The following is a 16,479-nucleotide window of genomic DNA, read 5'->3' as shown; positions in this document are numbered from 1 at the left end:
CTTTACCTCATCTATACTGATAAAATAAAAAACATTCAAATGTCAATATTCAAACTGATGAATATATCATGAATTAAGGTAAGACCTAGATGCAGATTGTCGAAGTAACAATGTTTAATGTTGCAACAGAGGCAAGCAGAAGACAGGTCAAGGCAGGCAGAGGTCTGTAATCCAGAGGGAGGCAGAGGTACAGGGCGGCGGGCAGACTCAGGGGCAGGCAGAGTGGTCAGGCAGGAGGGCTCAGAGACAGGACAAGCAAGGGTCAAGACCGGGAGGTATAGCAAAAGGAGAATAGAAGCAGGAGTACGGGAAAACACGCTGGTTGACTTGAAAAAACATAAAAGACGAACTGGCAACAAACAGACAGAGAACACAGGTATAAATACACAGGGGATAATGGGGAAGATGGGTGACACCTGGAGGGGGGGGGGGGGGGGGGGGGGAGACAAGCACACTGATTGGTGAAACAGATCAGGGCATGACAGAATAGGCCGTCACAAATGAGGTAGGCCTACAACAAGAAGTACATTCACACATTTCTGTACATTTTGGGTGCATTACAGCTTTTGGAGAGACAGTTTTCCAAGGGAATTTACTGCATAGACGTGTTGGTATGAACACCCAACAGGCTACCTACATAGGCATTAAATATGGACCTCAAATCAGTCCTATGATTTCAGTCCTGTATAGGATGAATGCGTACAGCCAATTATTAATATGAGTTACCATGACCATGCGCTGTGTCGGCTTTCAACACATCATTTGCTGAGACTGGGATAGGATAGGATGTAGCCTCAAGGCTGTGGAAATAAACGAGTAACTTTTTATTCATCCTTAGACTAGAAATACTGCCTCCAAGTTAGCCTACAACTTCGTAGGAACTGCACGTTTCCTATTAAACATGCATCAGAGGGTTAGGCTACTCACTACTAATGTAATGACTGGTGTGTGTGTGTGTGTGTGTGTGTGTGTGTGTGTGTGTGTGTGTGTGTGTGTGTGTGTGTGTGTGTGTGTGTGTGTGTGTGTGTGTGTGTGTGTGTGTGTGTGTACACGTGAGCTGAGAGAGACACCCACCCACCCATGCAGACACTATAACTACCACTCTCACAGACATTCCAAAAATGCAATTTGTGTCTGGCCAGAGCCATATATATTCGTGTCTGGCCAGAGACATATATATTTGTGTCTGGCCAGAGCCATATATATATTTGTGTCTGGCCAGAGCCATATATATTTGTGTCTGGCTAGAGCCATATATATTTGTGTCTGGCCAGAGCCATATATATTTGTGTCTGGCCAGAGCCATATATATTCGTGTCTGGCCAGAGCCATATATATTTGTGTCTGGCCAGAGCCATATATATTCGTGTCTGGCCAGAGCCATATATATTTGTGTCTGGCCAGAGCCATATATATTTGTGTCTGGCCAGAGCCATATATATTCGTGTCTGGCCAGAGCCATATATATTTGTGTCTGGCTAGAGCCATATATATTTGTGTCTGGCCAGAGCCATATATATTTGTGTCTGGCCAGAGCCATATATATTCGTGTCTGGCCAGAGCCATATATATTCGTGTCTGGCCAGAGCCATATATATTTGTGTCTGGCCAGAGCCATATATATTTGTGTCTGGCCAGAGCCATATATATTCGTGTCTGGCCAGAGCATATATATTCGTGTCTGGCCAGAGCCATATATATTCGTGTCTGGCCAGAGCCATATATATTTGTGTCTGGCCAGAGCATATATATTTGTGTCTGGCCAGAGCCATATATATTCGTGTCTGGCCAGAGCCATATATATTCGTGTCTGGCCAGAGCCATATATATTTGTGTCTGGCCAGAGCCATATATATTTGTGTCTGGCCAGAGCCATATATATTCGTGTCTGGCCAGAGCCATATATATTTATGTCTGGCCAGAGCCATATATATTCATGTCTGGCCAGAGCCATATATATTCGTGTCTGGCCAGAGCCATATATATTCGTGTCTGGCCAGAGCCATATATATTTGTGTCTGGCCAGAGCCATATATATTTGTGTCTGGCCAGAGCCATATATATTTGTGTCTGGCCAGAGCCATATATATTCGTGTCTGGCCAGAGCCATATATATTTGTGTCTGGCCAGAGACATATATCTTTGTGTCTGGCCAGAGCCATATATATTCGTGTCTGGCTAGAGCCATATATATTTGTGTCTGGCTAGAGCCATATATATTCGTGTCTGGCCAGAGCCATATATATTCGTGTCTGGCCAGAGCCATATATATTCGTGTCTGGCCAGAGCCATATATATTTATGTCTGGCCAGAGCCATATATATTCGTGTCTGGCCAGAGCCATATATATTCGTGTCTGGCCAGAGCCATATATATTTATGTCTGGCCAGAGCCATATATATTCGTGTCTGGCCAGAGACATATATATTCGTGTCTGGCCAGAGCCATATATATTCGTGTCTGGCCAGAGCCATATATATTCGTGTCTGGGCAGAGCCATATATATTCGTGTCTGGCCAGAGCCATATATCTTCGTGTCTGGCCAGAGCCATATATATTTGTGTCTGGCCAGAGCCATATATATTCGTGTCTGGCCAGAGCCATATATATTCGTGTCTGGCCAGAGCATATATATTCGTGTCTGGCCAGAGCATATATATTTGTGTCTGGCCAGAGCATATATATTTGTGTCTGGCCAGAGCCATATATATTCGTGTCTGGCCAGAGACATATATATTCGTGTCTGGCCAGAGCCATATATATTCGTGTCTGGCCAGAGCCATATATATTCGTGTCTGGCCAGAGCATATATATTCGTGTCTGGCCAGAGCCATATATATTCGTGTCTGGCCAGAGCCATATATATTTGTGTCTGGCCAGAGCATATATATTCGTGTCTGGCCAGAGCCATATATATTCGTGTCTGGCCAGAGCCATATATATTCGTGTCTGGCCAGAGCCATATATATTCGTGTCTGGCCAGAGCCATATATATTTGTGTCTGGCCAGAGCCATATATATTCGTGTCTGGCCAGAGCATATATATTCGTGTCTGGACAGAGCCATATATATTCGTGTCTGGCCAGAGCCATATATATTCGTGTCTGGCCAGAGCCATATATATTCGTGTCTGGCCAGAGCCATATATATTCATGTCTGGCCAGAGCCATATATATTCGTGTCTGGCCAGAGCCATATATATTTGTGTCTGGCCAGAGCCATATATATTCGTGTCTGGCCAGAGCCATATATATTTGTGTCTGGCCAGAGCCATATATATTTGTGTCTGGCCAGAGCCATATATCTTTGTGTCTGGCCAGAGCCATATATATTTGTGTCTGGCCAGAGCCATATATATTTGTGTCTGGCCAGAGCCATATATATTTGTGTCTGGCCAGAGCCATATATATTTGTGTCTGGCCAGAGCCATATATATTTGTGTCTGGCCAGAGCCATATATCTTTGTGTCTGGCCAGAGCCATACATATTTGTGTCTGGCCAGAGCCATATATATTCGTGTCTGGCCAGAGCCATATATATTCGTGTCTGGCCAGAGCATATATATTTGTGTCTGGCCAGAGCCATATATATTCGTGTCTGGCCAGAGCCATATATATTTGTGTCTGGCCAGAGCCATATATATTTGTGTCTGGCCAGAGCCATATATCTTTGTGTCTGGCCAGAGCCATATATCTTTGTATCTGGCCAGAGCCATATATATTCGTGTCTGGCCAGAGCCATATATATTTATGTCTGGCCAGAGCCATATATATTCGTGTCTGGCCAGAGCCATATATATTCGTGTCTGGCCAGAGCCATATATATTTGTGTCTGGCCAGAGCCATATATCTTTGTGTCTGGCCAGAGCCATATATCTTTGTGTCTGGCCAGAGCCATATATATTCGTGTCTGGCCAGAGACATATATATTCGTGTCTGGCCAGAGACATATATCTTTGTGTCTGGCCAGAGCCATATATATTCGTGTCTTGCCAGAGACATATATCTTTGTGTCTGGCCAGAGCCATATATATTCGTGTCTGGCCAGAGACATATATATAAATGCATGGCTGTGGATCTGTCAGAGACTACATACAATATGTATGATTCTTGAATGGAATCATTGCCAATAATTTCAACAACGCTATAACAGGTGGAGGTTTGTGTATAGTTTGTAGTGAGGACTATACAGCCCCGAATTTCACATGAACGATGTAATTCTATGCGTAGAGGAGGATTTTTGCATAAATAAATACAAACTATGGCTCGAGGGAGAGAAACAGAAACAGGTTACTACGTTCACACGTGATAGTCAAAATGTTCGCTCTGTAGTTCTAAAAAAAAAACTGTGAATATTAGGATATCGCCTATCGCTGTCCTACAAGTGTCTCGGGTAAATCATTATTGCGTTGAACACGGTTTCATTTGCTGTGAGCGAGCGCGCATTATTAAACAGCAAGATCGATAAAATCACTCACTTCCGATATATAACGTTAATTACTATAATCTCGAATTAAACACATGCTCCAATTGTACATTGTTGTGCCAAATGCCTATATAAAAAAAGGCTGTGTTCTTTAGAATTCCGTTGAAGCATAGAGAGAGAGAGAGAGAGAGAGAGACGGAGAGAGAGAGAGAGAGACGGAGAGAGAGGGAGAGAGAGAGAGAGAGAGAGACGAGAGAGACGGAGAGAGAGAGAGAGAAGAGAGAGAGAGAGACGGAGAGAGAGAGAGAGAGAGAGACGGAGAGAGAGAGAGGGAGAGAGAGAGACGGAGAGAGAGAGAGAGAGAGAAAGAGAGAGAGAGAGCGAGAGAGAGAGGCACTGCAGAATGACAGATCGACATGAATAAATAATCAGAAAGCAGAGCTGACCACCAGAGAGAGAAGAGAGAGAAAGAGAGAGGTGCGCTGCCTGATGCCAAGGCGCGTGTCTGTCTATAGTTCCCAGAGCGCTGTCCGTGTTGCTGGTCCTTCTCAACGTGTCCATTCACAGGTTACCTGCAGCCTATACACTGACCACGATGCACGACGAACTCACACCATAGGAGAATCACACTTGAAAGAGACATTGTGGTTTTCGATTTAGAAGAAGCCTCCTTTAAAATCCTTAGATTAGATCGAACGTGGTCAGATTCAATTTGTGTACCGCGGTTTGGAGAAAGGAGAGAAGTCTTAAATATCGGTGTGATGGTTAACGAATAAATATGGGATTATTGTGGACATGAATGTACCGGGACGTGTTGACAAAATGTTCGTCAATATGATCTCTTTTGTCACATACCTGAAGTTAATTGATCTACTCTGAATACTTCGACTCAACGGTTTCAACGCTCGCCTGGATAATAAGTGATGATTCGGGAAATATTTTTTCTTCTTCTTCCAATGTGCTTATGAATTGAACGCATAAAGTAGCCTGCAAGTGGGTACTTGAAGATCTGACATCTATACATTTTGATATATAGATCTGAGAAGAATAAAACACGAAGCCATGTCTTGTCTGCTGGTGTTAGTGAACTGTGTGGTCCTGTTGCTCTTCGCCAGCGACATGTTTTTGGTCAGTGGAAGTAAGTGAATATATAATATGTTTGTTTCTTGTTTTTAATGACCTGTTTTCTAGCAATCCTCTCTCAATCACTTGCGTCAAAATATCATATCCCAACTGCACACGGGGACATTGTCCTTGCTGTCACTGTGGAGAGGTTAGTGGGTTAATGCTATGGATAGGTTGGTGGGTTAATGCTGTGGATAAGTTGGTGGGTTGGTACTGTGGATAGGTTGGTGGGTTAATGCTGTAGATAGGTTGGTGGGTTAGTACTGTGGATAGGTTGGTGGGTTAATACTGTGGATAGGTTAGTGGGTTAATGTTGTGGATAGGTTGGTGGGTTAATGCTGTGGATAGGTTGGTGGGTTAGTACTGTGGATAGGTTGGTGGGTTAATGCTGTAGATAGGTTGGTGGGTTAGTACTGTGGATAGGTTGGTGGGTTAATGCTGTGGATAGGTTGGTGGGTTAATGCTGTGGATAGGTTGGTGGGTTAATGCTGTGGATAGGTTAGTGGGTTAATGCTGTGGATAGGTTGGTGGGTTAATGCTGTAGATAGGTTGGTGGGTTAATGCTGTGGATAGGTTAGTGGGTTAATGCTGTGGATAGGTTGGTGGGTTAATGCTGTAGATAGGTTGGTGGGTTAATGCTGTGGATAGGTTGGTGGGTTAATGCTGTGGATAGATTGGTGGGTTAATACTGTGGATAGGTTGGTGGGTTAATACTGTGGATAGATTGGTGTGTTTATACTGTGGATAGATTGGTGGGTTTATGCTGTGGATAGGTTGGTGGGTTAATACTGTGGATAGGTTGGTGGGTTTATACTGTGGATAGATTGGTGGGTTTATGCTGTGGATAGATTGGTGGGTTTATGCTGTGGATAGGTTGGTGGGTTAATACTGTGGATAGATTGGTGGGTTTATACTGTGGATAGATTGGTGGGTTTATACTGTGGATAGATTGGTGGGTTTATGCTGTGGATAGATTGGTGGGTTTATGCTGTGGATAGATTGGTGGGTTTATACTGTGGATAGATTGGTGGGTTTATACTGTGGATAGATTGGTGGGTTTATACTGTGGATAGATTGGTGGGTTTATACTGTGGATAGATTGGTGGGTTTATACTGTGGATAGATTGGTGGGTTTATGCTGTGGATAGATTGGTGGGTTTATGCTGTGGATAGATTAGTGGGTTTATGCTGTGGATAGGTTGGTGGGTTAATGCTGTGGATAGGTTGGTGGGTTAATACTGTGGATAGGTTGGTGGGTTAATACTGTGGATAGGTTGGTGGGTTTATACTGTGGATAGGTTGGTGGGTTAATGCTGTGGATAGGTTGGTGGGTTAATACTGTGGATAGGTTGGTGGGTTAATGCTGTGGATAGATTGGTGGGTTAATACTGTGGATAGATTGGTGGGTTAATACTGTGGATAGGTTGGTGGGTTAATACTGTGGATAGATTGGTGGGTTTATACTGTGGATAGGTTGGTGGGTTAATACTGTGGATAGATTGGTGGGTTTATGCTGTGGATAGGTTGGTGGGTTAATACTGTGGATAGATTGGTGGGTTTATGCTGTGGATAGGTTGGTGGGTTAATACTGTGTGTAGGTTGGTGGGTTAATGCTGTGGATAGGTTGGTGGGTTAATACTGTGGATAGGTTAGTGGGTTAATACTGTGGATAGGTTGGTGGGTTAATACTGTGGATAGATTGGTGGGTTTATGCTTTGGGTACAGCTGTATTTTCTTCACCATGTTGTTGTGCCGAATTGTTATCAAGTAATCACAACTTATTCAGACTCATATCTAGCATATTTTAACTTCCTGATTGTTTACCTCAACTTTTATAAGTAGCCTAGAACCTATTCCTAATTAGCCAGTGGTTATTAACACATGGTTACAGAATTACTCACGTGTAATTAGCACGTAATTCAAATCTCTTACTAACCAGGAATTGATGTGAGGAAGCTGCCTATAGGATCGCCTTATGAAGAGACTGACGTTAAAGGTGACAGGCAAAAGTTTCCCTGTTTTTCCAAACTTTTCTTTATTCAACAGCTAAATACATCATAAAAAAGGTCTACAATAATATTTTGGTCAGTGTAGATTTAAAAAAAATCCTTGATACAGTATGTTAGTTAGCTAGCTAGACCATATCTCCTAATCATTATTTACATACATGTTTATTACCCAGATTTACAAGTGTCTTCTCAAATCATGTCAGACATGTGCTCCTTGCAGTAAGCCAGGTCTGTAGCGTGTGCTCCTTGCAGTAAGCCAGGTCTGTAGCGTGTGCTCCTTGCAGTAAGCCAGGTCTGTAGCGTGTGCTCCTTGCAGTAAGCCAGGTCTGTAGCGTGTGCTCCTTGCGGTAAGCCAGGTCTGTAGCGTGTGCTCCTTGCGGTAAGCCAGGTCTGTAGTGTGTGCTCCTTGCGGTAAGCCAGGTCTGTAGCGTGTGCTCCTTGCGGTAAGCCAGGTCTGTAGCGTGTGCTCCTTGCGGTAAGCCAGGTCTGTAGCGTGTGCTCCTTGCGGTAAGCCAGGTCTGTAGCGTGTGCTCCTTGCGGTAAGCCAGGTCTGTAGCGTGTGCTCCTTGCAATAAGCCAGGACTGTAGAGTGTGCTCCTTGCGGTAAGCCAGGTCTGTAGCGTGTGCTCCTTGCGGTAAGCCAGGTCTGTAGCGTGTGCTCCTTGCAGTAAGCCAGGTCTGTAGCGTGTGCTCCTTGCAGTAAGCCAGGTCTGTAGCGTGTGCTCCTTGCAGTAAGCCAGGTCTGTAGTGTGTGCTCCTTGCAGTAAGCCAGGTCTGTAGCGTGTGCTCCTTGCAGTAAGCCAGGTCTGTAGCGTGTGCTCCTTGCAGTAAGCCATTGCTATTTTCTTTTTGTCCTCAAATGATGTCATCCTTACATTCTATGGTCAGAAAATGACATCTTCACAAAAAAAGTGGAAATTAGTGTTATTACTTTGTGCTCGTTTATTTTGTTTTGGAGTCCTTTGCCTGTCACCTTTAACCGTTATTTAGGCTTGCCATTACGAAGGGGTTGAATACTTATTGACGCAAGACATTTCAGCTTTTCATTTTTGATGAATTTGTCAATAAAATATTTTTTGACTTTATGTTTTTATTTTTTTTTGTAGATCAGTGAAACAAAATCAAAATTGAATCCATTTTAAATTCATGGCTCTAACACAACAAAATGTGGAAAAAGTCAAGCTTTTGAAGGCACTGTTGTATATGTGTCACAGAAGTATTTTCTCATGATGTGTGGGTGTTTTTCAGCGGCAGGGACTGGGAGTCTAGTCAGGATCGAGGGAAAGATGAACGGAGCAAAGTACAGAGAGATCCGTGATGAAAACCTGACACCTCGGTCTGAATTCACAATCTCTACTTTTGAAATGGCAGCGAGAATGATGTGCAGTGCTCCCCTGGGCGTCATTAGTTGTGTGCATTCTGTCCTTTGGGGACGTTGCGCATGCGTTTTGCCAGCTTGAGAAGGGTGCAATTGCGGTCCGCAATTCGGGGCTTTCCTCCATCTTTATACTTCTCTTGGTCCATTTTTATGTTTAGTACAGGCGGAGGCGCTCCAGTACAGTAGGTGGCGTTAAATGCACAATAACGTTGGATACCTAGCTAGCTGTACATCGGTAGACGGTGTCCTTCGTCCTCCACATGTCGGACACTGTTTTCCTGAAGTTCTGTTAACAATGGTGAGGACAGGTGTTTGGCAGGCTAGCTAGCAAGGAAGACTCTGGTAGGTGGGGGCAATTTTTTAAATTTTTTAAATTTCCCTTTTAACCCACATTCAAATGTGTCACACAAGGATGCTGGGGGGGGGGGGGGGGGGGGGGGGTCAGTTCTATTGATGTTTAATCTCTGTGGGAAAAAGGGACTTCTCAGAGCCATCAAAATCCGTAATATCAATAAAATAATAATTAGGACTCTCATGCGTATGAATGAGTCGCTGTGAAGGAGCCTGGATGATGAAATAACTGTGACAGTTATGTTGCCAATTGTCATCAGAGCAGAAATCAGACCGTTGGGATTTACAGTCCGTCCGACATTCATTTGAACAGAAAACAGAATGTCCAATTACTTGTGTTAAGTTTTATGGTTCCCCATTAAGTTTTATTTTCAAGATTAAATTGCATGACAGCAATGAACAGATTGAGGAATTTAATGTGTGAAATAATTGTCACAGTGGGGGAAATAACGAATGGCCCACCTTTCAAATCAAATCAAATCAAATGTATTTATATAGCCCTTCTTACAATCAGCTGATATCTCAAAGTGCTGTACAGAAACCCAGCCTAAAACCCCCAAACAGCAAGCAATGCAGGTGTAGAAGCACCTATCACTGTTGAAGCTAGCTATCAGGTGTCCCCAAAGAATGTGTGTGTGTGTGCCAGACATGTCACATCCTGCCAGACTACGCCACCATAGAAAAAAGTGTAATTTGGTCTCTGATATAACGTGAGGTCTCTGCTCACAGACGGGTTGGTTGTTTAGCAACAAAACCAAAATGTGGCTTAGATCGTTGGCAACACGTAAACTATATTGTGCACACATTTGCACAATAAATTGTTACAGTTGTTGGCTAGCTAGCTAAACCCCGTCTATTGTCAGCTAACCCGTCTATTAGGCCACTGTAGAAATGTAGACAGGAAGGAATACGACAAGACGTGGTCCAACTGGTGTCAGAAACAAGCTAATTTCCCCGACTGTTGTCACCAACATCTGCAATGTCACCATGGTCACTTGGCCCCAAGGTAGAGTCCCTGTGCAGAATACAAAACGGACACTCACACGAGAACAGGAGGGAGTCAGCGTGGGTTATAATAGGCTAAATAACCTTGGGTTGATCTTCTCCATCCAAAATGGTGAGAAACAGAGAAGAGAAATTGGGTTGTTACGGGGCGTTTCCAACTAGGCCTTACCCTACACCAGTGTGTATGTTAATGTTAGCTCTAGTGTCATTGTGTGAAATTCACCAGTGTTAAGACAAACAATCATTTATGCTTTGAGATATACCAGCATGACGCTGGTGAAGATTGTACGAGGGTGGTCGGCAGGTAGCCTAGTGGTTAGAGCGTTGAGCCAGTAACTGAAAGTTTGCTGGATCGAATCCCTGAGCTGACAAGGTAAAAATCTATCTGCCGTTCTGCCCCCTGAGCAACGCAATTAACCCACTGTTCCCCGGGGCGCCGAAGACGTGGATGTCGATTAAGGCAGCCCCCCCCACAGCACCGCTCTGATTCAGAGGTGTTGGGTTAAATGCGGAAGACACATTTCAGTTGAATGCATTCAGTTGTACAACTGACTAGGTATCCTCCTTTCCCCTAAAAACACAATAATGGGATTATAGCAGCATGACGCTAGCGAGGATTGTATGAATGCACAGCAGGAAATCATGAACGTGGCAATTTACTGAAGTCTCACTGATAAATTGGCCATGGCATTCATAAACATGTTTTATTTATTACAATTTGTATTTATTTATTTAACCTTTATTTAACTAGGCAAGTCAATTAAGAATAAATTCGTATTTACAATGACGGCCTACCAAGAGGCATAAAGTCTCCTGCGGGGACGGGGGCTGGGATTAAAAATAAAATTGTAAAACTAAACACACATCACAACAAGAGAGACACCACAACACTACATAAAGAGAGACCTAAGACACCACAACACTACATAAAGAGAGACCTAAGACACCACAACACTACATAAAGAGAGACCTAAGACACCACAACACTACATAAAGAGAGACCTAAGACACCACAACACTACATAAAGAGAGACCTAAGACACCACAACACTACATAAAGAGAGACCTAAGACAACACAACACTACATAAAGAGAGACCGAAGACACCACAACACTACATAAAGAGAGACCTAAGACAACACAACACTACATAAAGAGAGACCTAAGACAACACAACACTACATAAAGAGAGACCTAAGACAACACAACACTACATAAAGAGAGACCTAAGACAACACAACACTACATAAAGAGAGACCTAAGACAACACAACATGGCAGCAACACAACACAACATGCAAACAACAAAACATGGTAGCAACACAACATGACATCAACACAACATGACAACAACACGACATCAACACAACATGGTAGCAACACATCAACATGACAACAACACAACATGACATCAACACAACATGGTAGCAACACAACATGACATCAACACAACATGACATCGACACAACATGACAACAACACAACATGACAACAACACAACATGACATCGACACAACATGACAACAACACAACATGACAACAACACAACATGACAACAACATGACAACAACATAACATGGTAGCAACACATCAACATGACAACAACACAACATGACATCAACACAACATGGTAGCAACACAACATGACATCAACACAACATGACATCGACACAACATGACAACAACACAACATGACAACAACACAACATGACATCAACACAACATGACATCGACACAACATGACAACAACACAACATGACAACAACATAACATGACATCGACACAACATGACAACAACACAACATGACAACAACACAACATGACAACAACATAACATGGTAGCAACACATCAACATGACATCGACACAACATGACAACAACATAACATGACATCGACACAACATGACAACAACACAACATGACAACAACACAACATGACAACAACATGACAACAACATAACATGGTAGCAACACATCAACATGACAACAACTCAACATGACATCAACACAACATGGTAGCAACAACACAACATGACAACAACATAACATGGTAACAACACATCAACATGACATCATCATAACATGGTAGCAACAAAACATGACATCAACACAACACAACATGACATCAACACAACATGGTAGAAACACGTCAACATGACATCAACATAACATGGTAACAACACATTAACATGACAACAACACAACATGACAACAACACAACATGACATCAACACAACATGGTAGAAACACATCAACATGACATCAACATAACATGGTAGCAACAAAACATGACATCAACACAACATGGTAGAAACACATCAACATGACAACAACATAACATGGTAACAACACATCAACATGACAACAACACAACATGACAACAACACAACATGACATCAACACAACATGGTAGCAACACATCAACAACACAACATGACAACAACACATCAACATGACAACAACACAACATGACATCAACACAACATGGTAGCAACACAACATGACAACAACACAACACAACATGACATCAACACAACATGACAACAACACAACATGACATCAACACAACATGACATCAGCACAACATGACATCAACACAACATGACAACAACACAACATGACAACAACATAATATGACAACAACACGACATCAACATAACATGGTAGAAACACATCAACATGACAACAACACAACATGACATCAACATAACATGGTAGCAGCACATCAACATGACAACAACACAACATGGTAACAACACATCAACATGACATCAACACAACATGGTAGCAACACATCAACATGACCACAACACAACATGACATCAACACAACATGGTAGCAACACATCAACATGACAACAACATAACATGGTAACAACACATCAACATGACATCAACACAACATGGTAACAACACATCAACATGACAACAACATAACATGGTAGCAACACAACATGGTAGCAACACATCAACATGACAACAACACAACATGGTAACAACACATCAACATGACAGCAACATAACATGGTAGCAACACAACATGGTAACAACACATCAACATGACAACAACATGACATCAACACAACATGGTAGCAACACATCAACATGACAACAACATAACATGGTAGAAACACATCAACATGACAACACAACATGACAACAACATAACATGGTAGCAACACATCAACATGACAACAACACAACATGACATCAACAATATATGGTAGCAACACATCAACATGACAACAACATAACATGACAACAACATAACATGACAACAACACAACATGACAACAACACAACATGACATCAACACAACATGACATCGACACAACATGACAACAACACAACATGACAACAACATAACATGACAACAACACAACATGACAACAACACAACATGACAACAACATAACATGGTAGCAACACATCAACATGACATCGACACAACATGACAACAACATAACATGACATCGACACAACATGACAACAACACAACATGACAACAACACAACATGACAACAACATGACAACAACATAACATGGTAGCAACACATCAACATGACAACAACTCAACATGACATCAACACAACATGGTAGCAACAAAACATGACATCAACACAACACAACATGACATCAACACAACATGGTAGAAACACATCAACATGACATCAACATAACATGGTAACAACACATCAACATGACAACAACACAACATGACAACAACACAACATGACATCAACACAACATGGTAGAAACACATCAACATGACATCAACATAACATGGTAGCAACAAAACATGACATCAACACAACATGGTAGAAACACATCAACATGACAACAACATAACATGGTAACAACACATCAACATGACAACAACACAACATGACAACAACACAACATGACATCAACACAACATGGTAGCAACACATCAACAACACAACATGACAACAACACATCAACATGACAACAACACAACATGACATCAACACAACATGGTAGCAACACAACATGACAACAACACAACACAACATGACATCAACACAACATGACAACAACACAACATGACATCAACACAACATGACATCAACACAACATGACATCAACACAACATGACAACAACACAACATGACAACAACATAACATGACAACAACACGACATCAACATAACATGGTAGAAACACATCAACATGACAACAACACAACATGACATCAACATAACATGGTAGCAGCACATCAACATGACAACAACATAACATGGTAACAACACATCAACATGACATCAACACAACATGGTAGCAACACATCAACATGACCACAACACAACATGACATCAACACAACATGGTAGCAACACATCAACATGACAACAACATAACATGGTAACAACACATCAACATGACATCAACACAACATGGTAACAACACATCAACATGACAACAACATAACATGGTAGCAACACAACATGGTAGCAACACATCAACATGACAACAACACAACATGGTAACAACACATCAACATGACAGCAACATAACATGGTAGCAACACAACATGGTAACAACACATCAACATGACAACAACATGACATCAACACAACATGGTAGCAACACATCAACATGACAACAACATAACATGGTAGAAACACATCAACATGACAACACAACATGACAACAACATAACATGGTAGCAACACATCAACATGACAACAACACAACATGACATCAACAATACATGGTAGCAACACATCAACATGACAACAACATAACATGACATCAACACAACATGACATCAACACAACATGACATCAACAATACATGGTAGCAACACATTAACATGACAACAACACAACATGACATCAACACAACATGGCATCAACACAACATGACATCAACAATACATGGTAGCAACACATCAACATGACAACAACACAACATGACATCAACACAACATGACAACAACACAACATGGAAGCAACACATCAACATGACAACAACACAACATGACATCAACACAACATGGTAGCAACAACACAACATGACAACAACATAACATGGTAACAACACATCAACATGACATCAACATAACATGGTAGCAACAAAACATGACATCAACACAACATGGTAGAAACACATCAACATGACATCAACATAACATGGTAACAACACATCAACATGACATCAACACAACATGACAACAACACAACATGACATCAACACAACATGGTAGCAACACATCAACAACACAACATGACAACAACACATCAACATGACAACAACACAACATGACATCAACACAACATGACAACAACACAACATGACATCAACACAACATGACAACAACACAACATGACATCAACACAACATGACATCAACACAACACAACATGACAACAACACAACATGACAACAACACAACATGACAACAACACGACATCAACATAACATGGTAGAAACACATCAACATGACAACAACACAACATGGTAACAACGCATCAACATGACATCAACACAACATGGTAGCAACACATCAACATGACAACAACACAACACAACATGACATCAACACAACATGGTAGGAACACATCAACATGACAACAACATAACATGGTAACAACACATCAACATGACAACAACATAACATGGTAGCAACACAACATGGTAGCAACACATCAACATGACAACAACACAACATGGTAACAACACATCAACATGACAGCAACATAACATGGTAGCAACACAACATGGTAACAACACATCAACATGACAACAACACAACATGACATCAACACAACATGGTAGCAACACATCAACATGACAACAACATAACATGACATCAATTTAACATGGTAGCAACACATCAACATGACAACAACATAACATGGTAGCAACACATCAACATGACAACACAACATGACAACAACATAACATGGTAGCAACACATCAACATGACAACAACACAAGATGACATCAACAATACATGGTAGCAACACATCAACATGACAACAACATGACATCAACACAACATGACATCAACACAACATGACATCAACAATACATGGTAGCAACACATCAACATGACAACAACACAACATGACATCAACACAACATGACATCAACACAACATGACATCAACAATTCATGGTAGCAACACATCAACATGACAACAACACAACATGACATCAACACAACATG

The 16,479-nt window shown here is 41.7% G+C and overlaps 1 protein-coding gene across 1 annotated transcript in view; it reads left to right on the top strand.

Moving 5' to 3' along the window:
- The first annotated feature begins 4,757 nt into the window (after positions 1-4,757).
- The window catches only part of fndc4a (fibronectin type III domain containing 4a), a 76,589-nt gene continuing 64,867 nt past the window's right edge, over positions 4,758-16,479 (top strand). Inside the window, exon 1 of the mRNA XM_045721184.2 lies at positions 4,758-5,563. Within this exon, the coding sequence (XP_045577140.1) occupies positions 5,488-5,563 (76 nt within the window). The 5' untranslated portion in view covers positions 4,758-5,487. The remainder of the gene's footprint in view (positions 5,564-16,479) is intronic.

Source organism: Salmo salar, chromosome 06 (genome assembly GCF_965601325.2).
Source record: "Salmo salar chromosome 06, fSalSal1, whole genome shotgun sequence".
Classification (NCBI taxonomy): Eukaryota; Metazoa; Chordata; class Actinopteri; order Salmoniformes; family Salmonidae; genus Salmo; species Salmo salar.
Note: the sequence above shows the minus strand (reverse complement) of the source record. Positions and strands in the feature narration are given on the sequence as shown.